General features: G+C 34.6%; 2 protein-coding genes across 2 annotated transcripts in view; one reads left to right on the forward strand and one right to left on the reverse strand.

The window, feature by feature from the left end:
- The window catches only part of LOC123664617 (flocculation protein FLO11), a 204,997-nt gene that overhangs the window by 7,173 nt on the left and 173,539 nt on the right, over positions 1-24,285 (reverse strand). Inside the window, exons 6-14 of the mRNA XM_045599135.1 lie at positions 22,972-23,088; positions 22,217-22,324; positions 20,478-20,625; positions 19,363-19,463; positions 17,694-17,794; positions 17,163-17,290; positions 16,365-16,450; positions 15,312-15,423; positions 14,156-14,256 (exon numbers count right to left, since the gene is read on the reverse strand). Of these exons, the coding sequence (XP_045455091.1) occupies positions 14,156-14,256; positions 15,312-15,423; positions 16,365-16,450; positions 17,163-17,290; positions 17,694-17,794; positions 19,363-19,463; positions 20,478-20,625; positions 22,217-22,324; positions 22,972-23,088 (1,002 nt within the window). The remainder of the gene's footprint in view (positions 1-14,155; positions 14,257-15,311; positions 15,424-16,364; positions 16,451-17,162; positions 17,291-17,693; positions 17,795-19,362; positions 19,464-20,477; positions 20,626-22,216; positions 22,325-22,971; positions 23,089-24,285) is intronic.
- LOC123664489 lies at positions 1,052-13,113 on the forward strand. Its single transcript, XM_045599027.1, has 5 exons — positions 1,052-1,137; positions 3,496-3,528; positions 8,944-9,133; positions 11,099-11,238; positions 12,611-13,113. The coding sequence occupies exons 1-5, from the start codon at positions 1,070-1,072 to the stop codon at positions 12,690-12,692; spliced, it is 513 nt and encodes a 170-aa protein (XP_045454983.1). The 5' UTR covers positions 1,052-1,069; the 3' UTR covers positions 12,693-13,113.

Consider the following 24,285-nt stretch of genomic DNA (forward strand, 5'->3'; position numbering starts at 1 on the left):
TCACTCGCCTTAGCATTGCCAAGTGCATTACTAAGGCGAGTGAAACCGCATAATACAGCCAGTTAGCATATTACATTTATTACAGAATGACTGTAGGATTACATCGATCAAGGCAAATATTATGAATTTCGAAGAGTGTTTATTGTATATCGATGTAATTCGTAGGCCTTCATAATAAGTGTTTATGTTTGAGGTTCTCTTCGCGCACCGAACAATGGACTCGCTCTAAATAGGTTATATATAATGAAGCTGATTGGTTTTGGTACTTTAAAATTGTCTTGTAATTTTTTTTAAGTAATATAGTGAAAAAATGTAGCTTTTTTTCTTTTGAAATAAATATTTCCGCATAATAAAAAGAACAGGAGAAATAAGCAAACATTTTTTCATACAAATAAACATCTAAACTCAAATCGGTTGACATTAGATGAAGAGTTGTATTTTTTTTAAACTATACATTACATAACTGTAAATTTATTAAATATGATGTAATGTATTACAAATTCGATAAAAGCATTCAATATATATTAAAAAATATATATATATTTAAAAAGTCACGCACATGTCGCCAACAAACTCACAAAGTGTGAAGGTTAAAAACACTTAAGTGTTTGCACCAATATAAACTTTTTTTAATTTTAATGTTTCATTATAATATAAAAAAGAATGTAATTTAGACTACACGAAAGAAGTAAAACTTCTGCACAATAGGCTTGCACTGTCTTAGATATACAAAATGTAACGGGCTGTGAGAGAAAGAGAAAATAAATGTGTGCTCGCACATCTCGCTCTTGCACCGTTCGCCTAACCCGATCACACTTTTCGTAACGCTCTCGTCACGCATTCACCATCTTACTCCCCAAGTCAAGCGTGCGTAAAGAAGTTTTACTTCAAAACTATAAACAATTTTATAACATCATATTTAACCGACTCGGTCATCTCTAAAAATACTTAATAAATAATCATCAAATATCAAGACGTATCGGTCTAACTATTGCATCGTACCAGAACGGAGAGCGATAAAAGACGCGTACGTACAATCTGAGACGAATTCCTGTTACATTTGCACCGCATGCGGACGACAGTTTCATTACGTGTGAAAATAATGAAAATTGCCGTGAAATACGCTACGTATTACATGTGAGTATTATTTTAATGTCAGATTTTTTCATTTAAATAAAAATAAAAAATATGTCCAATTGTACGAAAATAAAAATGTATCATTAATATGTGTTTGCGCATAACTTCCAAATGACTGCATCGAATCGGATAATATTATTTTATGTATTTGTTATTGTCAGAACAGTGTTTGTTTTAAGTATAATAAAATAAAATAAATCGATATGTTGACGACAATAATGGCGATAAGATGATTGCCAGCTAGTGTTATTAGTTATTAGAATTTAATTTGGATCGTGGAAGCTAAGCTTAAAATTGGTATTTCGTTCATTGACCCTTTGTGCATCTCGAATAACACTCTGTATATTGTATTTAGGAATAATAACATATCTTTATTTAAAAAAAATTGTGATATAAAATTCGTTTTCGGCCCCTATATAGTCCGTGTTTTAGGTGCACATATAACTCACATTTATACATTTTCCATTTTGAATATAAAAATTTATTTTTTATAAAAAAAAAAAATAATGTGCTAGAACTTAATAATATGATGTATTCGGATCCCCGACACGGGATTCACATCCTACTGTAGGCCGTTTTTTATTAAGCGTTTGTTTATTTATTTAAATTTATAGCCTATATGCCTGTATGTGTGAAGGATAAAACTATAAACATAACATAAAGGCGGCGCCATGATGCAATACACTTAATTAATTATTTTATAAAAAACAATTGAATTAGTAATATTATTATAACGGTTGTAACTTGTTTACTTTATTGTTCCACTCATTCATACGTAGAGGAAAAATATTTTGCACGTGAATCAAGCGGAGCGTCATTCAGTTCTGATTTTTATTACCTTTTGAGTTCGTGTGAGTAGTATTTGTGTGATAATACACGCGACAAAATACCGGTAAATGTCAATAAAATTAAATAAATATATGTAATTCACACTCAACGGCCCCAGTAGGATTTACTACTGTGCCGGGAATCCGCAAACACACATAATACACAAACACACATAATACACAAACACACATAATACACAAACACAAACGCCAAGACCACGACAAACTTCTATATGACCATTACAAATGTTCGTCATGCGCGGGGATCGAACCCGCAAGCGCGACAACCAGAGCTGTAATCGCTGGACCAACGCGTCATCACATTCCAAATGGGCGATAGCATTATTGATATTATTTTTTTTTAAATATTTTAAAAACATTATTGCAAAATGATATTTCTAAATTGCTTTTGAAGAGTATTTCAATAGATTTTTATTGATTTTTTTTTTTTTTTACATTAATAACAAATTCTACGATTATGTGTCGTCGTTTGATGTTGAATAAAAAATAATTACATTTTACTCATTCAATCATTTTCATCTGAACATATTTTTACGAAACATTAAATTTTATCAAAGTTTGAATTCGATTAATCTAAGAATGTTGGGTGTAGATATTTTTGTAATGCTTACTATATACCTTTTTGTATGAATCGTAATAACCGGCAACGTAGGAATTTATTTAACGTCATAAAAAAATTAATATAAAACTAACTTTAGCTACGTTTTAATAGTCATTAAATTAACGTTTAAGATCATAAAATCAATATCAAAAACAAAAAACACACAAAGATACAAACAAAGATAGAAACGTGTTATTCCTATACACCTATCCCATATATTCATCATCATCCTCATCATTTCAGCCTATCACAGTCCACTGCTGGACATAGGCCTCCACAAGTTTGCGCCAAAAATGGCGTGAACTCATGCGTTTTTCACCACGCTGGGCAGGCGGGTTGGTGACCGCAGGGTTGGCTTTGTCGCACCGAAGACGCTGCTGCCCTTCTTCGGCCTGTGTATTTCAAAGCCAGCAGTTGGATGGTTATCCCGCCATCGGTCGGCTTATCCCATATATTGAATTTATATAAACTTACGCTTACGCTTCAGCCTGTACCTTATATCCCACTGCTGGGTATAAGCCTTTTTCCCCATGTGGGAGAAGAATCAGAGCTTAATCCACCACGCTGCGCCAATGAGGGTTGGCGGATATATTCCCTATTATGAGTAACGATCGCTATCAGGTGTACATGAGAACAATAACAACCGGAAGCGAGGGTTTAACGTGCTCTCCGAGGCACGGTGGGGAGACCGACAGGGACTGCACAAACACCCAAATAACGGCAAACATCTGTATGGCCAATAAAAAATGTATGGCCAATACAAATATAAACTTACACAAATAAATTTGTGCGGGTAGAGTTTGTAGCTAACTATTACCCCTTTAGACTGCTTTCAAACAAACATTTCTTGCATTGTGTCTAGTTCGATTTTTTTTTTTTTTTTTTATATAAATCAATTTACTGTTTCAGATTGGCGTTGAACATACTCAGTTGTTTAGGATGGTGAGTCAAATTCCAACCACAGTAATTATTATACCGTAACATCCTATTTATGTCCCACCACTGAGCAATGACTTCCACGGATATAAAAAAATGATTTGAGCAGAATGTGTAACGCTATTTCACTACAGACTTACTGATGTAAATGTTATATAATTGTTGAAAAATCCAACATGCTCGAATGGGTTTAAGCTTTTGAGCTTTGGTAAAACTTTTCTTGTTAATTTTACTAGGTTGTCTCTACTCACGCACGTTTATACATTACTAGCTGTGCCCGCGGCTTCGCCCGCGTTGAAATTAGAGTGTCACAAAGGATTCCCGGCAAACTTCCAGTGAAGCTCTCATCATAATCGGCTTAGCCGTTCCGTAAACCTGCCTCTTGCCAATGGTGAAATCGCATGAAAATCCGTTCAGTAGATTTTGAGCGAATCGATCACATACACTTTTGGGGACTTTGTTTTATAATACACTAACTGTTGCCCGCGACTACGTCCGCGTGGTTATGAAGATATGCATTACTATTAAGATGTTTTACGCAAATTATTTTTTTATTTCAGTCACTTGAAATGCTTATCAAACTGAGTAACTTTTTAAAATGCACAATATAGTATAATTTAATAGTAATTTTTATAAAACCTCTCTATACACCACATTTTTAGTTTTATTTTCAGGCTGTGTATGTTTCATACAAACTATCAACCCCAATTAAACCCCCTTAGGGGTGGAATATCGTAAAATCCGTTCTTAGCGGACGTCTGCTAACTATAATCTACCTCCCTGCCAAATTTTATCTTTGTCCAACCTGGATGGATTTCGAGTTCTCGTGATGACTGAGTTAGTGATCTTTCTCTTTTATATATATAGATTACGATGCATTATTTGGACACCTCCTCACCATCTATAGAGCATATATTTTAAATTTCAAGTCTCTTACTTCAAAAACATAGGACTTTCATACAAACTTTCAACCCCCGTTTTACACCCTTAGGGGTCGAGTTTCGTAAAATCCGTTCTTAGCGGATGTCTACGTCTTAAAAGGAGCCTACTTGCCAAATTTCACGTTTGTAGGTGTTATAGTTTCGGAGGTTTCGTGATGAGGGAGTCAACCTATCATCCCCCGTTTTGACCCTAAAAAGGAGTTTATTTCTAAAGATACATTATTTGGACACCTTTTCACCATCTAAAGAGCGTACATTTTAAATTTCAAGTCTTTTACTTCAAAGGCATAGGACTTTCATACAAACTTCCAATCCCCGTTTTATCCCCTTAGGGGTAGAGTTTCGTAAAATTAGTTCTTAGCAAATGTCTACGCTCTATAAGGAACCTACCTGCTAAATTTCAAGTTTGTAGCTGTTATAGTTCCGAAGATTTCGTGATAAGTGAATCAATCTATCATCCCCCGTTTTAACCCCAAAAGGGAGTTGCTTTCTAAAAATACATTATTTGGACACCTTCTCACCATCTAAAGAGCGAACATTCTAAATTTCAAGTCTCTTACTTCAAAAACATAGGACTTTCATACAAACTTCTAACCCCCGTTTTATCCCTTTAGGGGTCGAATTTCGTAAAACACGTTCTTAGCAAATATTTACGCCCTATAAGGAGTCTATCTGCCAAATTTCAAGTTTGTAGGTATTATAGTTTCGGAGATTTCGTGATCAGTGAGTCAACCTACCATCCCCCGTTTTAACCCCAAAAAGGGGTTGATTTCTAAAGATACATTATTTGGACGCCTTTTCATCATCTATAGAGCATACATTTTAAATTTCAGGTCTCTTACTTCAAAAACATAGGACTTTCATACAAACTTCCAACCCCCGTTTTGTCCCCTTAGGGGTCGTGTTTCGTAAAATCCGTTCTTAGAGGATCTCTACGCCCTATAAGGAGCCTTCCTGCCAAATTTCAAGTTTGTAGGTATTATAGTTTCGGAGATTTCGTGATGAGTGAGTGACCTTTCGCTTTTATATATATTACTAGCTGTGCCCGCGGCTTCGCCCGCGTAGAAATCAGTGTGTCACAAAGTTTTCCCGGCAAACTTCCAGTGAAACTATTATCAAAATCGGCTTAGCCGTTCCGTAAACCTTTCTCTCGAAGCCCTCTCTACATTGGTGAAATCGCATGAAACTCCGTTCAGTAGATTTTGAAGGAATCTATCACATATACTTTTGGGGACTTTGTTTTATAATACACTAACTGTCGCCCGCGACTACGTCCGCGTGGTTATGGAGATATGCATTACTATTAAGATGTTTAACGCAAATTATTTTTTTATTTCAGTCACTTGAAATGCTTATCAAACTGAGTAACTTTTTAAAAGGCACAATTTAGTATAATTTAATAGTTATTTTTATAAAACCTCTCTATACACCATATTTTTAGTTTTATTTTCAGGCTGTATATGTTTCATACAAACTATCAACCCTAATTAAACCCTCTTAGCGGTGGAATATCGCAAAATCCGTTCTTAGCGGACGTCAACTAACTATAATCTACCTCCCTGCCTCATCTTTGTCCATCCTGGATGGATGGACCATCCAGCGGGTATTAAGTTATCGTGATGAGTGAGTCAGTGACCTTTCTCTTTTATATATATAGATTACGATGCATTATTTGGAAACCTTCTCGCTATCTATAGAGCATACATTTTAAATTTCAAGTCTTTTACTTCTAAAACATAGGACTTTCATACAAACTTCCAACCCCCCGTTTTGCCCCCTTAGGGGTCGAGTTTCGAAAAATCCGTTCTTAGCGGATCTCTACGCCTTATAAGGAGCCTTCCTGCCAAATTTTAAGTTTGTAGGTGTTATAGTTTCGGAGATTTAGTGATCAGTGGGTCAACCTACCATCCCCCGTTTTAACCCCAAAAAGGGGTTGATTTCTAAAGATACATTATTTGGACGCCTTCTTGCTATCTATAGAGCATACATTTTAAATTTCAAGTCTTTTACTTCTAAAACATAGGACTTTCATACAAACTTCTAACCCCCCGTTTTGCGCCCTTAGGGGTCGTGTTTCGTAAAATCCGTTCTTAGCGGATCTCTACGCCCTATAAGGAGCCTTCCTGCCAAATTTCAAGTTTGTAGGTGTTATAGTTTCGGAGATTTCGTGATCAGTGAGTCAACCTACCATCCCCCGTTTTAACCCCAAAAAGGGGTTGATTTCTAAAGATGCATTATTTGGACGTCTTCTCATCATCTATAGAGCATACATTTAAAATTTCAGGTCTCTTACTTCAAAAACATAGGACTTTCATACAAACTTGCAACCCCCGTTTTACCCCCTTAGGGGTCGAGTTTCGTAAAATTCGTTCTTAGCGGATCTCTACGCCCTATAAGGAGCCTTCCTGCCAAATTTCAAGTTTGTAGGTATTATAGTTTCGGAGATTTCGTGATCAGTGAGTCAACCTACCATCCCCCGTTTTAACCCCAAAAAGGGGTTGATTTCTAAAGATACATTATTTGGACGCCTTTTCATCATCTATAGAGCATACATTTTAAATTTCAGGTCTCTTACTTCAAAAACATAGGACTTTCATACAAACTTCCAACCCCCGTTTTGTCCCCTTAGGGGTCGTGTTTCGTAAAATCCGTTCTTAGAGGATCTCTACGCCCTATAAGGAGCCTTCCTGCCAAATTTCAAGTTTGTAGGTATTATAGTTTCGGAGATTTCGTGATCAGTGAGTCAACCTACCATCCCCCGTTTTAACCCCAAAAAGGGGTTGATTTCTAAAGATACATTATTTGGACGCCTTTTCATCATCTATAGAGCATACATTTTAAATTTCAGGTCTCTTACTTCAAAAACATAGGATTTTCATACAAACTTGCAACCCCCGTTTTACCCCCTTAGGGGTCGAGTTTCATAAAATCCGGTCTTAGCGGATGTCTACGCTCTATAAGAAGCCTACCTGCCAAATTTCAAGTTTGTAGGTGTTATAGTTTCGGAGATTTCGTGATGAGTGAGTGACCTTTCGCTTTTATATATATTATAGATTATAGATTATACAGCACATAACCTTAAAGTTAATAATAAAATCTAATACGGCCTCACTTACACGGGATACTTTTGACCTAAGACCTTAAAATCTATTCAGGAAATTATCTAATATCTATTAATATATAAATATCTAATGTTAATTAGTTTTTATTAATTAGTTAATAGTAATTATTTACTCATCTATTCCCTTAAAAATAAAGATAAATAAACGCCTCACACTCAGAGGCTCCCACTGGGATTTTCTCGTGCCTCTGAGCCACACAAAATAGGAGCACAAACGCCCAGACCAGGGTGTCTTTGATTCTAGTAATTTTGTTCAATTTAAAAAGGAAAAACCAAATAACTGTGGCTAATACTAAATTTACCTTATTTCGTATCGAATTTTATAAATATCCTCACTAGCCATCCACTTACGTAACACTTGATTACATTTACTTACGTTACATTTGTTTTAAAATATTTTTAAATCATATCAGAGTTGTACAGATTGTCAAAGTGGTATTGATAAAAAAATAATTTTTAACAAAAAAAAAACCGACTTCAAACAGGAAACTAAAAAGTGAAAAATAAATTTACTTAGTACAAAGTAATTCGTATTTTAATTTAGTTAATCAGAAATGATTAAATAAATATTTTATAATTTTGAAGTCGGTGCCAAGTAAAACAATAACTACTCTAGTATCTACTCGTAAGATGTATTCAGTTTTCTTTCATAATTTGTTTCATTGACTACTAGGTTGAATACTGTTATTATTCTGTTATTGTTTTGACATATCTAATAATATTTTTTGTACTTGTTTGTTGTGTGTGTGTTGTTTGTATTTGTTATTGTAGCCAGGTTGTTGTATACTAGTAAGCTACGGTGATCGCTTCAGGTGAGCCGTACGCTTATTTGCCAACCTAGTAATATATATGTAAAATCTTGAAAAAACTACAAATAAATGCTCCAACTTTATTTGATAACTCTGGTACGTTATCTCTCCTACGTTATTATAGAAACATAAGCTAATCCCTACTAATATTATAAATCTAAATGTAAGTTTGTTTGTTACGCTTCCTCGCGAAAACTACTTAGCCGATCATCATGAAACTTTATATTTTTGAAGGTATTAGAAGTAACATACTTTTTATTAAAAAAAAATTCAATGCGAGCGACGCCGCGGGTATAAGCTAGTACTCAATAAAAAATTCATTAGTTTCAACGTTAATAAACATAACTAATTAGTGTTATCGAACTTCAGTTGCATCGGAGCTACAAGTCCATTTCAGAATTTCTTTATTCATTTTAATGCCTTTTTTGTCATCTTTAGCAGCAAGAGAGTTAACATCAGAGAGTAAACATCTGTATGGCCAATACGCGCAACAGCCAGCCGTTACACTAGCGCGTCGCCTTACTAACAAGAAACTTTAATCATATTCCAGTCCCCACGAATCAGAAAATGTGAAGGCTGCATACAAATCTGGCGAAATACTAGACCGAACAACGCCGGTTACTCTCGACAACATCAAGCGGAAGTTGAAAGAAAGCGGTATCTTCAACTGGCAAGACCCGACTTTGACTGAACGAGAGAAGAAGGAACTGAGTAAATTATTTGAGGCCGTTGAAATTATGGTCAGTAGTTGTTGTTATAGAATCATCACCAGTTCGTAAATAGTATTCTTATCTATATAAACAAAAATAATCGCTAAATATGTCGTTAAGCTCAAAACTAGAAAACGGTTGGAGCAACTCCAAATTTTTAGTTTTATATAATTAGTAATGATTTCTTATGCAATAAAATATTGAGGAAATTGCGCGGAAAATTGGTAAATTTCAGTAAACGAGACGCTTATTTAGACCTCGCGTGTTCTACAGTTTACAGGACAGGACAACTCCGCGATAGTAAAAATTAAAATCAAAAGCAACTGTCTTTAGGCAACAAACTATATAGATACCTTTATACGTTAGAAGGGAATATCTTGCGGGTAAATTTTGGTTTAAATGTATGTCTCTAGTTCAAAATGATCTTTATAGTGTTTTAAATGAAATTATGGATACCTTCAACAATAATAGATGGAGGCGTAAAAAAATCCACCATTGGCATTAAGCTCATGAAAAATTTAAAACAACAACTTTTTATAAAAATAACAGGTTAGGATGTTTCTGTTTAGACACGTGGGTAAGCAATGTGGATTTATCGGATGTAGTAGAACCAAACATTAATGAAATAGATGATGCTAAAAGAAAGTATAATCCTACTAATCTAAAAAATATATGTACGAGATATTTAAATGAGAAATATGTAGACTTTTATAGAATTTATACCGATGGCTGTAAGAGAAGTGAAGGATCAGGAATGGCTTTGTTAGATTATCAAACAGGTGTGTCATGTAAATTTCAAGTAAATCACAATATGTCCATAATGCATATTCTGTCAGCTAACTGTCAGCTATAGCTGAAGCGATTTCATATTTAGATTCTATGGTACCAGGTAATTACTTGATTGTGACAGATTCAAAAAGTTCCTTACAGCATCTTTTAAAATGTACAACAGATGTTAGGGGAGCACCTGTGGCGTATGATATATTAAAAGCAATAAATATTTTGTCTCGTAAAAATAAACAGTTAAAGCTACAGTGGGTTCCATCTCATATAGGGTAAGTTGGAAATGAAGATGTGGACCTTCTCGCGAAAGAGGCTTGTGTAGTGTAGTGATATACCTTTTGATGGACTTTCATATTTCAGTGAGCTTACAAGATTAATTAAAATAAAATGTAATGACATTTGGAACGAACATTTTGATGTCCGATCGCTCACTAAAGGTATTTGGTATAAGACCATTCAACCTTCACTTCCGCTTACAGCATGGTTTTCTGACGTAAAACTAAAAAGAAAAGATTTAGTCACGGCTTTTCGACTTCGATCCGGCCACATTTCCTTGAATAGCTTTGCAAACCTTGTAGGGAAAGCACAGTCTGCAAAATGTACCGAGTGCGACCAAATTGAAGATGTTTATCACATACTCATGGAATGTATGCGGGTCGAACTGGAAAGGCAGACCTTTATTACTGTTAACGATATTAATCTGCATGATATAGGTATGGTTAATGTAATATTAAGTCATCCACAATCGTCAGAAGCAAAAATTCTTTATTATATTTATAACTTAGCGTGTAAGCGAAGGTAGTTTTAAGGTGGTTCTATGAGGGTGTCATTTTCAACACTTGAACAAACCCTCTTTAAATATTGAAGGAAAAAAAAACTATATAGACAACTGTTAGATCATATATGTACTCGGGCAATTAGTTAGCAAACCAGTCGGACAGTAATTATTAGTCAGGCAACTAGCCGGCAATAGTCGATCAATTCGCCACTCATCATCATTTCGCCAGACATTAGCAAGTTAGAAGTCTGCTGGTCTCATTTAAATTACGGATTTGATATGTCTATGGTCACTATCACCTATCTCAAAATAGTGCCAAAACAACGAAAGCATTAATAAAGTTACAGTACTGTCTTAGCGATATTGCACTACGTTAGAAGATGACAGTTTTCTACCTCGATAATAAAGGTTTTTTTTCTCATTAATTATTTCAGACAACGTCCCGAGCACGCCAACCTTCAAATGTTCAAAATATTTTCTATTCTCTACGCCTTGTCGAAAGAGCGGTAAAGAAACAACTAAAAGAAGGACAGCTATCAGAAACTTTAGCCGCTAAATTCCATTGGGAGAAATTGTAAGTTATATTCCTAGAAAAATGTTTTTTTTTTAAGTAAATCTTTAATCAATTTTGACTTGTAGAGTAAGGTAGTGAACGCGTGATGAGAGTGTTACGATATATGTTATCGGGCGAGGCGAACGGAGCAAAAGAGAGGTGCGTCTCTTTCTCTCATAGCCAGTTACGTTTCGTATATCCAAGACACAGTGCAGGTCTATTGCTAAAGAAGTTTTACTTCAGTCGTGTTGTCTAAAGCGCACTCGTTTCTTTTTATATTATATATTATATCTTTAATATGTTCAATAAAAAGATTTATAAGAGGAAGAAATATGTCTCTTGGAATGATGAAATAAAAAGGGATAAAGGTGTCACAAGACAGATGATGATAACGATTTAGAATATCTATATTTCTATTTTTAATGTCTAGTTCATAATAATCATATCTATAAAAATAACCAATCAAATAGATGACGTCATCATATATATTAATACGCTAAGGTTAAGATTGTGCCTCCCTTTTTGAAAAAAACCTCACAATTCCTCCACATTAATTATTTATCATTTTATAGATAATTGCTTGCTCTGCCGGCATCCACAACTTAAAAAAATATTATTGCTTTTGTTATTGTAAATTAATTGATTATAAATATTATATATATGACGGCCTTAACTTTGAGACAACGTCAACATGATTGACGGTCGGTAATTTGTTTGTTTAATTTCAAATTAACTCACGCAATAAATACTTTTTTGTTATTTTGTAAATTGATAATTATTTAGTGCGAATTATTCGCATGGGTAGAAGAACTAGCTAGTTCTTTATATTATAAGGCTAATACAGAATATCATGATACGGCCTATAAGAGCCTAGTATTCGCTAAAACTCTCTGGATAATACTTCAAGAAGCTCTTTATGTTACAGTATCTGTATGTTATCACCGCGTTTTATTCCTGCTAAATTTTGACAATTGTGAATAAACATAATTCATCATCATCATCATCATTACAGCCTATACAGTCCACTGCTGGACATAGGCCTCCAAAGTTTACGCCAAAAATAACGTGAACTCATGTGTTTTGCCCATAGTCACCACGCTGGGCAGGCGGGTTGGTGACCGCAGGGCCGGCTTTATCGCACCGAAGACGCTGCTGCCCGTCTTCGGCCTGTGTATTTCAAAGCCAGCAGTTGGATGGTTATCCCGACATCGGTCGGCTTCTTAAGTTCCAAGGTGGTTGTACAACCTTGTTATCCCTTAGTCGCCTCTTACGACACCCACGGGAAGAGAGGGGGCGGCTAAATTCTTTAGTGCCGTAACCACACAGCACAATAAACATAATTATGAAGAACATTTTGGGAAAAAAAATTAACTTATTTTTTTTTTCATTTCAGAGCAACTCGACCGAAACGACAGAAAACCGCTTATCACATAGACAAAAAGACAAATATGAGAATTTTTAATACGAAAAATTAATTATTAGTAAAAAAAAAAAAACTGTAGTATAGAGAGAATGAATTGAATGGTTCAATTTCAATATTAATGTATGAAACGTATATATTACTTCATAAGGATTTACTTATAAGGACTTACCACTGATAGTATTCAAGAAGGTTTTTTTTTTAATTTCTGTTAAATAAATTGTATTATAATGTTAATGACTACTTAAATGACCATATGTGACATGGTTTTTGCTGTTTATTAATTCATTTTTTTTTTCTTTATCTATTGAGATGATTTGTTTTGTTTTTTGACATTTTATAAATTAAAATGAGCTATTTATGTTACATTAAAAAAAAAAATTGCACACCGAAAATCGGTAGAATATGTTGGCTAACTATGTAATTTGACAACTTGTATACCATATTCTTGCAAAATAAATAAATTACTATTATTATTCATATTAAGATTTTTTTACTTTGAATAGAATTTCAATAAATAAAATTATGACGTAATTAACTTTTGTTTAAAATATTGTCTTGCAATATTTAACAAAACGTGACCTATTATTACATTATTAATATTTTTCTGTATGAGTATTGTAAGAAGGATCAGAGATTGGAAGAGTTATGATATGATGTAATTTTAATATTAATTATATTTATTAATTAAACAGACTGAATATACATTTTTGGGAATATTCTTATATATTTTTTTTGTCACTATGTCGGCAAACAAGCGTACGGCTCACCTGATGGTAAGCGATTACCGTAGCTTATAGACGTCTGCAACACCAGAAGCATGGCAAGCGCGTTGCCGACCCAATCCCCAATCCCCCCAGGAGCTCTGGTCACCTTACTCACCAATAGGAACACAATACTGCTTGAAAACAGTATTATTTTGCTGTGATCTTCTATAAGGTCGAGGTACTACCCCAGTCGGGCTGCTCCATATTTTGAGCAGGAAATTCCTGCTGTGCCCTACACAGCAGGAATTTCAGTTAATTTCATCATTACTATGTTATATTATTTATTTTAAAAGAATTAGTTACAATTGCTAATTGTTTTAATTGCAGAATATAAATAAAAAGAGACGAAATGTTGCCAATACACTCTATTAAAGTAAAAAACGAGTGTACTTTAGACCACACGATTGGATTAAAACTTCTTCAGTTGCTCCTACAGTAACGTACGAAACGTAACTCTTTCTATCTTCACTAACTTATATCTCCCTCTCAACTTCTTTACGCGCGCTTGACTTGGTGGAGTAAGCTGGTGAATGCGTGACGAGAACGTTACGAAAAGTGTGATCGGGCGATCCGAGCGGAAGTTGAGAGGGAAATATAAGCTAGAGGAGGATAAAGTTTTACTTTACTCGTGTGGTCTAAAGCACAATCGTTTTTTTTTTTTTTTTTTTTAATTAAATCTACATGCTTTTTCTGATTTTGTTACTTTTTCTTATTGTTGTTGATATAAATAAATATAAAATATTATATTTACCTTTTCCTGCTGCGGGTATTCAGCGTTTTGTTGTTGTTGGGCTCGGGATGCGGCCATCGTCGCTAGTTCGGACATGTTCACATATAGAGCTTGTGGCATTTCTGTTAACAGAATATTGAATTTAAAATTAATGATCTAACTGGATAAACGCTTAATAACTGCATGGCTAATTAGTTTATTTATCGACTTGGTATTAGTAAAAATATTTTTATCCTTTAAAAATAAAAGTATTATTTAAAGAACGTTGATGCAGTGTTTTGATTGTTGTACTTTGAACATAATTTACAACATAGAAATTTAAATGATATTTTGCAACTGAACTTGAATGTCGTGCAACTAGTTGGGCAACCAGTAACTAATCGACTAAATTATCCGATAACTCATTAACCAATAAATCGTATAATTATAGTACGGACGCGGAGCACGAAGAATTTCGTACATTGACCCTTCATCTTTTGTCTTTGTCGCTCGCGTATAAACATATTGTTGCGCTCACACAGGTGTAGTGACAGCCGTATTTACAGATTGTCAACCTTTTTACTTTTATTTTTTTACCAAATTTAAGTCACAAGATTCATCGTTTTTCATTTTTAATTTAACTCAAAAATTAACATTACTTATATTATATGCGAATGTGTGTTTATTGGTGTCTTTTTTCACACAGCAACAGATCTAAGATTTTTTTGCATATACCAAATTGTACACATATATATAAAATTATAATATATATAAAATTTGAGAACCACTGGCAGTAGGCAAAAAGTTCATTGTACGAAATTCTTCGTGCTCTGCGTCCGTACTATATTTGACCAACTAGTCGAACGACTAGCAACGAAACTAGTCGAACAAAAGTCGAACAAGTCGAGCAGTTAATCAAAACAGTAAGTCGAAAAACTTCATAAAATAAATATAAATTGACAAATTGTTTTCTGTTTACGCTAATACCACTAATATATAATGAAATAATTTTTTCAGATTTTATCGCGGTTTATTAAGTTTTTTAAATGCCCGACGTTTCGGATACTTTACAGCAACTATGGTCACGGGAGGACAGGGTGTCAGACGACCAATCTAAATCCTCACATGAGCATAAATTTTTTCATTATAAATAGACATTACTCGAATAAAAATAAACAAATTAATTAAGAGAAACAACCTTTAGCAAGATGTGGTGGCAAAGATGACGGCTTGGCTGGTTTGAATTCTACGTGAGCGATGTTAGAATTAGTCTTGGCTGGTACTGACGGCCGTTCTAGAGATGAACAACGCTGAAAATATACAAAAAAATTAGTTAACATAATATTTAAAAAATGCCTTATTACAACTAAGAAATTGGACCTATGCTCCTGGACATATTCGAGGGTAGGCCGACAACTGGCTTGCAATGCTTTTAGTGTTGCAACGTTTATAGGCTACGGTAACCATCAGGTGAGCTTATGTTCTGACCCAGTTGTATATAAAAAAGGACTTGGAAATCAAAAACGTAAGCAAATGATCTTTGTACTTTGGACGATCCTTGTAAACTTAAGTATAAAAAAACGAGTGTGCTTTAGACCATACGACTGCAGTGACACTTCTTTACTTCCTACAGTAATATACGAATGGGACTCCACCCCCCCCCCCCTCTCTACCTGTTTCTATCTCTATTATCTTTTCCGTTCGCCTAGCCCGATGACACTTTTCGTAACACTCTAGTCACGCATTCACCAACTTACTATTAAATTCAAGCGTGCGTAAAAAAGTTTTACGTCAAATATGTTTGAAATTTATCTTTTGTTATGTGTATCAGTCCAGGTATTTTTTTTCGAATTGTCTAGTACTGTTAGCCCTATCGGCCTTTTAGACCAGGTGGGGTGACTGGGTACTGAGACCCAGCCGTGAAAGAATGTGAGCCCTTTAGGAGAGCTCGGGAAGTCTTGATGTGATAAATAAATTTCATGCGATAATTTTCAATATATCCAAGATTATATAATTAAGGCCGGATTCTTGGCTATCTCCACTTGGTCTTTTCTATCATATTACATGATATTACCTTCTCTGCTGGGAGTGGGAATTACTTTGTACAGTCGCTGACACAAAATACTTTTGTTCAATACAAAAGTAATAATATAATATAAAATATATTTAATAATCACTAAATAATAAAAACTTAAAGAATCCGTGCCGATAACTATAATAGATAAACACGAACAATTTTATATAAACTTACAGTAGGCAGAGGCGGTCTCGCGTAGATACTCTGTTCGGTGAAAGTGTGGACACTCAGTGCGGCGCGGGGGTGACCACGCTCTGAGCCTGGGATAGACGGACAAAGAAATTAATACAAAGATATAGAAAATTGATTAAATAAAGTGAAAAATATAACATTATTATGAATTACGCCAGTTAAACATAAAAAAAGTAATATTAAAAAAAGGAAAAAAAATCAGTTACATTATTTTTGGGAAAAACATACTTGTGATAATATCTACTGAAACTAATTCTAAATCAGATATTAATATAAAACAGACAGACAGTGTATACACATATCGTTATAAATAGTTCCATTAATTTCTTTATCCCTTCAGCCATATTTGGCTTTGGGGGGCCAAAAGTTTATACTCACTAAGCGCAGACCCTATGGCGTAAAGGAATTTAAAAAAAAAACTATTTCTACCACGTTTTTCCATCACAAGTCATCGAACATTCAGCATATTATTTAACATAAATAATTTTAATATAATTATGTGCATATTTTTATAGCTTGAAAATGGGGGTCCAAATTTGTAGTACGTGAACTTTTTTCTATGGGAACACGTGAGGAATAGCCTTACCTGATGTTAACTAAGTAATACCGCACTTCTATGTAAAAAACATCTATAAACTCAACGTTTGGAAACTCCTGAATTTTACACATGTGCATATTACAACTTCATATTGCCAAAAACTTCAGAACTTTCAACCATTATCACTTGCATCATGGATTCATAAAACCACACAATTCTGTTTTTTTTATTTATATATTTACCAGCAGAAATAGTATGAGGACGACCTCCCATTATAGCGGAGGCGGCTCTTTCAAACTGCGCTGTATCTTTCAGGTCAGGCCATGTTGCTGATGCTAGAGGGAAAAAAAAGATATATTTGAAGATATAACTATAGTATTTACCCTTAGTTAGGCTAAATAAGAACTTCGGGAGGCCTATGTCTAGCAGTAGACTGCAATAGGCTGAAATGACTAACTGACATTGTGAAAAAAAAAATTGAAGGGTAAAGAGGACATTAAGAACCGACAACTTTAAAACGGTTATTTTTTCAAATTTCAAGTTCATGATCAAGTCACCTGAAGTTTACACGCGCGTTGTAAGTGGATACCATAATCTATGGACGATTGCAACATCGGGAGCATCTGAATCGCGTTGCGGACCCTACACTGACCCTCCCTATGACATCTGGCTACATTCACCACACAAGTCACCACAGGGACACAGCACTACTTGAAAGCAGTGTTATCTAGCTGTGATCTTCTGTAAGATCTGTACACGTACAATTAAATTACCTACCAACATTAGACATGACGTCATTACTGTCGTCTGTGACGTCATCGTCTCCTTTGGAAGGTGTCACGCATTCGCTACTGACGCTCTGATTGTCTGAACCCTGGGAATATCGAAATGTAAATATAATGAACATTTTATACTTTAAAATAAGACTGTCACCTTAATTACATGTTGACTAACTTACGGCGGTTTTCAATGATCTATCTAATTCATGTTATGCTTACTAGCAATAGGGCCAAAATTCTACCTCTAGTCAGCAAAGTCAGGGATAGATAGAGTATTGAAACTGGCCGTAAGTGTATATTCAAATCCGTTATAAAAGCTTTTAATACTTTTTTTTTTTGTAGTTCAAGTTCAAAGGTCGGGTTGAAGGTTAGTTGTGCCAATTTGACACCACTTTTTCACAACTATTAATGTGACGAAAAATACAGTGATGATTGTATAGTACAAAAACTCTCAATACTAACTTATTATTGTTTTTTTTTTTCATTTATAGTCTAGGACTAAAATACCGAAATTGCTGTAGCTATATTTATAAGCCATAACAGAATGCATGCAAAATTATAACGCGTATAAACTAAAATAAAAAATAATCAAAAAATAACAAAAGAAAAAAAACTAAAAATAATTTACATTATCAACGTAGAGAGAAGGGCGTTGCAGGGCGTCTTGTGAACGAAATCCAGAATCCGAGCTGCAAACGCTCGCTAATCTTGCCGACTACAAGCGATAATACACAAAATAAACAAAATAAAAATTAAAAAAAAAAACAAGCATAAATTGGCTTCATGCGTCAGTCACATAGTCTACCAAAAGTTTATTTTTGGCGTCGACTCCTTACGAATCGATTTAAATATAAGGCCCCGGTATGAAAAAAATATGAGGAGTAAAATCTACTGAACGAATGACCTCGTTACGTTTTTCGTAACGCCATCTATCGACGTTAGACGGCGATATTTTCTAATAACGCCACCTATCGGAACCATTTGATATGGTATTAATCTTTTTTCTTAGACTAGTAATCCTTTTTTGTGCCTATTTTGACAGTCAATCTGAAGAGGCAAACTACAGTCGTGCGTCGGAGCTGACACACACACTTTTTTTTAGTTAGAGCGACTGTGGCATAAATTGACATAGCACGTAAGTGTCACACGGCTGGTAAATGCACTTTGGGGCAAAAGTTGTTGAGACCATTATTGTAGAGAATAAAATTTCGCATCTTTTGTTTCTCGTAAACTATCATGTAAAACTTTCCATTTACGATTTATAACTCATTTGATGAACCGGTTTTATTATTAATAATCACATATTTTAAGAGTTATCGGCCGAGATAGGAAAATCGACTGACCATTTAAACTAGGGTATTAAATAAGGGTACGTACTAGCCTATGAACGTAAAATACGCACAAAAAACATCAGGTTGATACCGGATCAGGTCAAGTTAAATTAGAACATTTGTAAATGTGCGAAACTAAAAAATAAGCGTAATTAAATAAAATAATAATTGAAATCAAATTGATTTCTTTCTAGTGTAGTTATATGCCTTTTTACAACTACCCACGTTATAAAACACCTTATTAAAATATGCGGATACAAACCAAATTGGGAATAAAATACTAGTATAACTAAATTTTATTACAATCAAATCTAGCAGTTTAATGAACGAACCTGTGAAAGGCCCCTGAGGGAATCCGGTGCTGGCGCAGGTGTGATACCCGAGGACGCGCTTGATATGGGCGTAGAACAACTTACTGTTGATCCTGATACACCTAGATTTACAAAAAAAAAGGTCTAGAAAAATCCTTTATAAGTTATATTTTGCTATCTTTATCGAATTTATGACACTGGACTTCAAATTAAAGTTAGTGGTTGATACGCGCAAAAAAACCACTAAGACGAAATCTTTCGAAATTCATTGAGATAACTATGCTTGGTATTTCTCTACGTAACAACGTAACAGTCTGAACGAAGGTCACCGACATAGCTCTCAAAATCGGCTGGCTGAAGTGGCAATAGGCAGGTTATATTGAAAACGGATGGGGAAGGAAGATTCTCGTATGGTGATCACGTCTCGGCAAAATAGTACTGGCCGCCCAACCAGGAAGACTTAAGGAGACAGCGGGAAGTCGGTGGATTCAGACTGGACGGAGTGGCGAACATTAAGGGGCTACACTACCTCAGCTCGAATTCAGATTTCACCCGTACTAAATACACATGAGAATTGAGAGCGCTTGGTCGTTTATCGCGCGAATTATATGTATTTTCTCCCCACAAACATTATCAATAGTTATTTTTAAAAAAACGCAACATGTTCTTTATACTTATTTCAATTACCATGCTTAATCTCAAGTCCATAACTTTTATATTTACTGAGATATTAAGGTTTTAATACAAAAATAGAGGTAACTTTGCGATTTTTTTGTATCGAGAAAATTTTATGGAATCGTGTTTTCGAAACATATGAAAGATAGTTTATGTCCTGAACTTTAGTATACATAAATTTCAAACTTAAATATTCAGTAGTTTGGAAGATATGGACATCCTGCCGAGTAGAAAATAAGCAATTTGAGGTAGCATACACTCTTAAGGGAGGCCTATTTCCACCAGTGGACTTTTAAAGGCTGATAGATAGAACACGTTAAGCGATTCATTAATAATTGTAGTTTTTTTTTTCACAATTCTTCCCCTAACCGTCAAAAAAGAAGACAAAAACTTCTCTCTTAATTCGTACAGAGTACTCAAGTTATAGTAATTACTGGTTACGTATTGACTAGTCAGCTTACCATGCTGGTCAGAACATTGGCTGGTCATAGAGGATATAGAGGTCAAAGAGGATTTCCGGCTTCCAAGTCGCGAAGAGGCGGATGGGGAGTGAGGCGCCGAGCCGCCTTCCGCCCAACCGCTGTAGCATGACTTTATGTCGCATATCACCTGAAATTTAAATGATAAATGATAAATTTTGAATAGCCCGTTGGCGCAGTTTGTAGTGGCCCCGCTTTCTGTTCCGCAGGTTTCGGGTTCAATTCCCGCCTGAGTCTGGATGTAATATTTGTATTTATTTATATATGTATGGTTTCTATGTATATTTATCAAAAAAAAAATAGTTATAACAGTCGGCTATTACCTGTAACACAAGCATTAAGTTGCTTACCATAGGAGCAGACGATTGTGTGTGACTTTTATAAGATATTTATTTATTTATTTATAAATAAATAAATTATGCACCGCTTCGGTATGATGGTGTGAGTAGTTGCCTAAAACACCGGCGGTTTTCGGGTTCGATTCCGAAAGGATATTTGAATTTACGCAAATATTTATTTACGGTTTGGACTTCTGTCCTTGTGGGCCTCCCCACCGTGCCTCGAAGAGCAAGTTAAGCCGTCGGTCCCGGATGTTATCATAAATATCTGATAGCGATCGTTCCTCATAGTAGGAAACATATCCGCCAAACCGCAGTGGAGTTACCGCAGTTACAGGCTGAATTCGAATGCGAATTGCTTATTTCTCTGATCATATAGGTACTACATATGATGTATAAATATCACGTATCACGTCATATCATATGTCACGTCACGTATAAATATCACACTGACTCATAATTGAGGATCATCATTCATGCTAATACTTCTGTTGTAATACTTCAACAAATTATTTTTTATTCCAATTATTTTTTTTATATAAGTAATACCGGCTTTAACCACGCGTGTGTATAAACACACAAATATCACTCATACAAACTCAAAGGTAATAAAAATCGGAAATGAATGACGCTTCGCTTGATTCACGTGCAAAATATTTGCCCTCTACGTCTGAATGAGTGGATCGATAAAGTAAACAAGTTATAACCGTTGCAATCATATTAATGCTTAAATTGTTTGTATAAAATAATTACGTTAATTAAGCGTATTGCGTCATGGCATCGCTTTTATGTTTTGTTGACAGTTTTATCCTTCACATACGTAGCTGGCACTAGGCTTACAAATTAAATAAATAAACAAACGCTTAATAAAAAACGGCCTACAGTGGGATGTGAATTCTGTGTCGGGGATCCAAAAACACACAATATACAAGCACAATCATCCAAATCAATATAAACATCTACATGACCTTTTTTGAATTAAACTTTACGCGCGCTTGACTTGGGGAGTAGGCTGGTGAACGCGTGACAAGAACGGAACAAAAAGTGTGATTGAGCGAGGTGAACGGAAGTTGAGAGGGAGATATAAGTTAGTGAAGATAGAAAGAGAGAGAGTTACAATTCGTAATTTTTACTTCGATTGTGTGGTCTAAAGCACACTCGTTTTTTTTTCTATAAGGTGGCTAACTAGTGTACGGTCAGTCTGACAGTGAGTGAATTCCATAGCTTATAGACGCCTGCAAAACAAGGAGCATCACAAGCTCGTTGCCGGCCCTTACACCCCATTCCCCCAGGAGCTCTACCTTACTTACATCAGGAACAACACTGCTTGAAAGCAGTATTATTTAGCTGTGATCTTCTGTAAATAAATAATAAAAAGTTCACCTGTAGACTCGCAGCTGGTAGACTCCTAGGTTCGGTAGTTTGTCTCGACAATTGTTCTGTACCTTCTTGAAGATGCCCAACTTCCGCTAACATAGCCACTTCACTCTCCTGAAATTGACATTAACGGTTTTTAGGAAACATAATATTATATCAAGCGGTTTGATGATACTTGATGATACTTTATTATTATTATTATTATTATTTGATAGTTTACTAGAGGTTCTAACAGATTTTGTCTTGTTTGCAATGTGTCAGAACGCGTGTACTTTATCTAAGATTTAAGATTGCGTTCAATATTTTGGTCCAAATTCTACTCGCTACGGTTCAGACTGTAATATCCCACTGCTGGGCATAGGCCTCTTTTTCCATGTAGGAGAAAGATCAGAGCTTAATCCACCACTCTGCTCCAATGCGGCTACTTGACTATTGCTCATATCAATCAAAAGATTACGATAGAAAACTGACACAAATAGGAGATTCGTGTATTTTGATTAATTATAAAATTATATAACGATTTTTTATTGTAATTCAAAATCAAATGTTAGAAAACATATTTACAGAATTCAACTTATATTAGCATCGATTCAACTTATATTAGTATTTTTTGAAATGAATACTTAACTATTTCTACAAATTAAAAGTATGCTTAGTTCGTGGAAATAGTTAAGTAAAAATAGACAAAAAAGACAACAAGAAAGAGAGACAGAGAGGGAAATATAAAACAAATAATGGAGTTAATAAGGAAGGGTACGTACAACCACAGGGCTGAGTAAGGACACGAAGTGACAGAAGCGGCTTCTCTCTTCGATCAGCGCGGCTTTGACCGCCTTTTCTTCCATCTCTTCCAACTGTTGTTTTCGCTCTTGGATATCCTGGACAGAAAATTTTAGAAACATTAATTCAACTATTAAAGTGTAATATTGTAAGTCATTTCTGGTTTAAAAAATAATACACTACTAAAAAGCGCCTCCTACTCAACGGTTCCATAGGCTTTGTTAATATAAAAATACAAACGCCCAAATCACGACAAACATCTCTATAACCTATACAAATGTATGCTATGTGCGGGGGTCGAACCTGCAACTGCTAGCGGAACACAAGTCAGTGCTGGGACCGTTGCACTAATAAGAATAATAACAATCAAGAATGATGAAAGTTAATACAGACATTACAAAAACCTAGAAACGCAAATCTCGCAACCTGTGAACTAGCTTCTGAATAGTTACTTTGGGATGCATTATTATAGAAAAAAATTTGGTTAGCATAAAAAAGGTTATAGTGAGCCAACGTTAAAAGATGGAAATATACTGTCGCGGACTTTTATTTATAACCTATAAAAGGGGAACAATTCTATCATACATAATTTTTGCGAAAATTTTAAATGTTTACGCAGCGCACGCAGCGGAAGCTGAAGGTTCTATTATTTGCAGTTACTTATTTAAAAATAATATATAAATTGTGTTTTAATACCAAATTAGTAGTCTTGCATGAAATACGAACATAACCAACTATGATTATTTTAATTAATATATTGAACGTATTTCAATTTTCAGATTAATTACAATAAAACCAATAATAAATATAAAATGGAATATTTGCATTAGCAAATATATCATTACACGGCGAATGAGGAAAAATCGCGAATAAAATAATTAACAAGATTAATAATTCATTAATAATAATTAGAACATTTTCATCAAACATCTTTCCTTGTAGGTGTAGTCAATAATATTTAATTATATATAATGTAATGTAAGCATTAATATATGTATATTCTATATATTTGTCATATATTTATATGTACTAGTGGTCGCCCATTAGTCTAAATTCGACCATAATTAATTTAAATTTTAAGTTTAAACATATATACCTACTCGTATATTACTTATTATGTTTGACATTCAGTAAAGACAAACAATATTAACCTATAGTCTATAATCTATTCTCAATTTGATTGACGCGTGTGTGTCAAATTTATGGTAGTGTGTGTAATGTTTTTTTTATTGATTGAATGTATTTTTATGTATAATTAAAAAAATATATATTAGCATTTTACACTCCTTCTCCAA

Source organism: Melitaea cinxia, chromosome 22 (assembly GCF_905220565.1).
Source record: "Melitaea cinxia chromosome 22, ilMelCinx1.1, whole genome shotgun sequence".
Lineage (NCBI taxonomy): Eukaryota > Metazoa > Arthropoda > Insecta > Lepidoptera > Nymphalidae > Melitaea > Melitaea cinxia.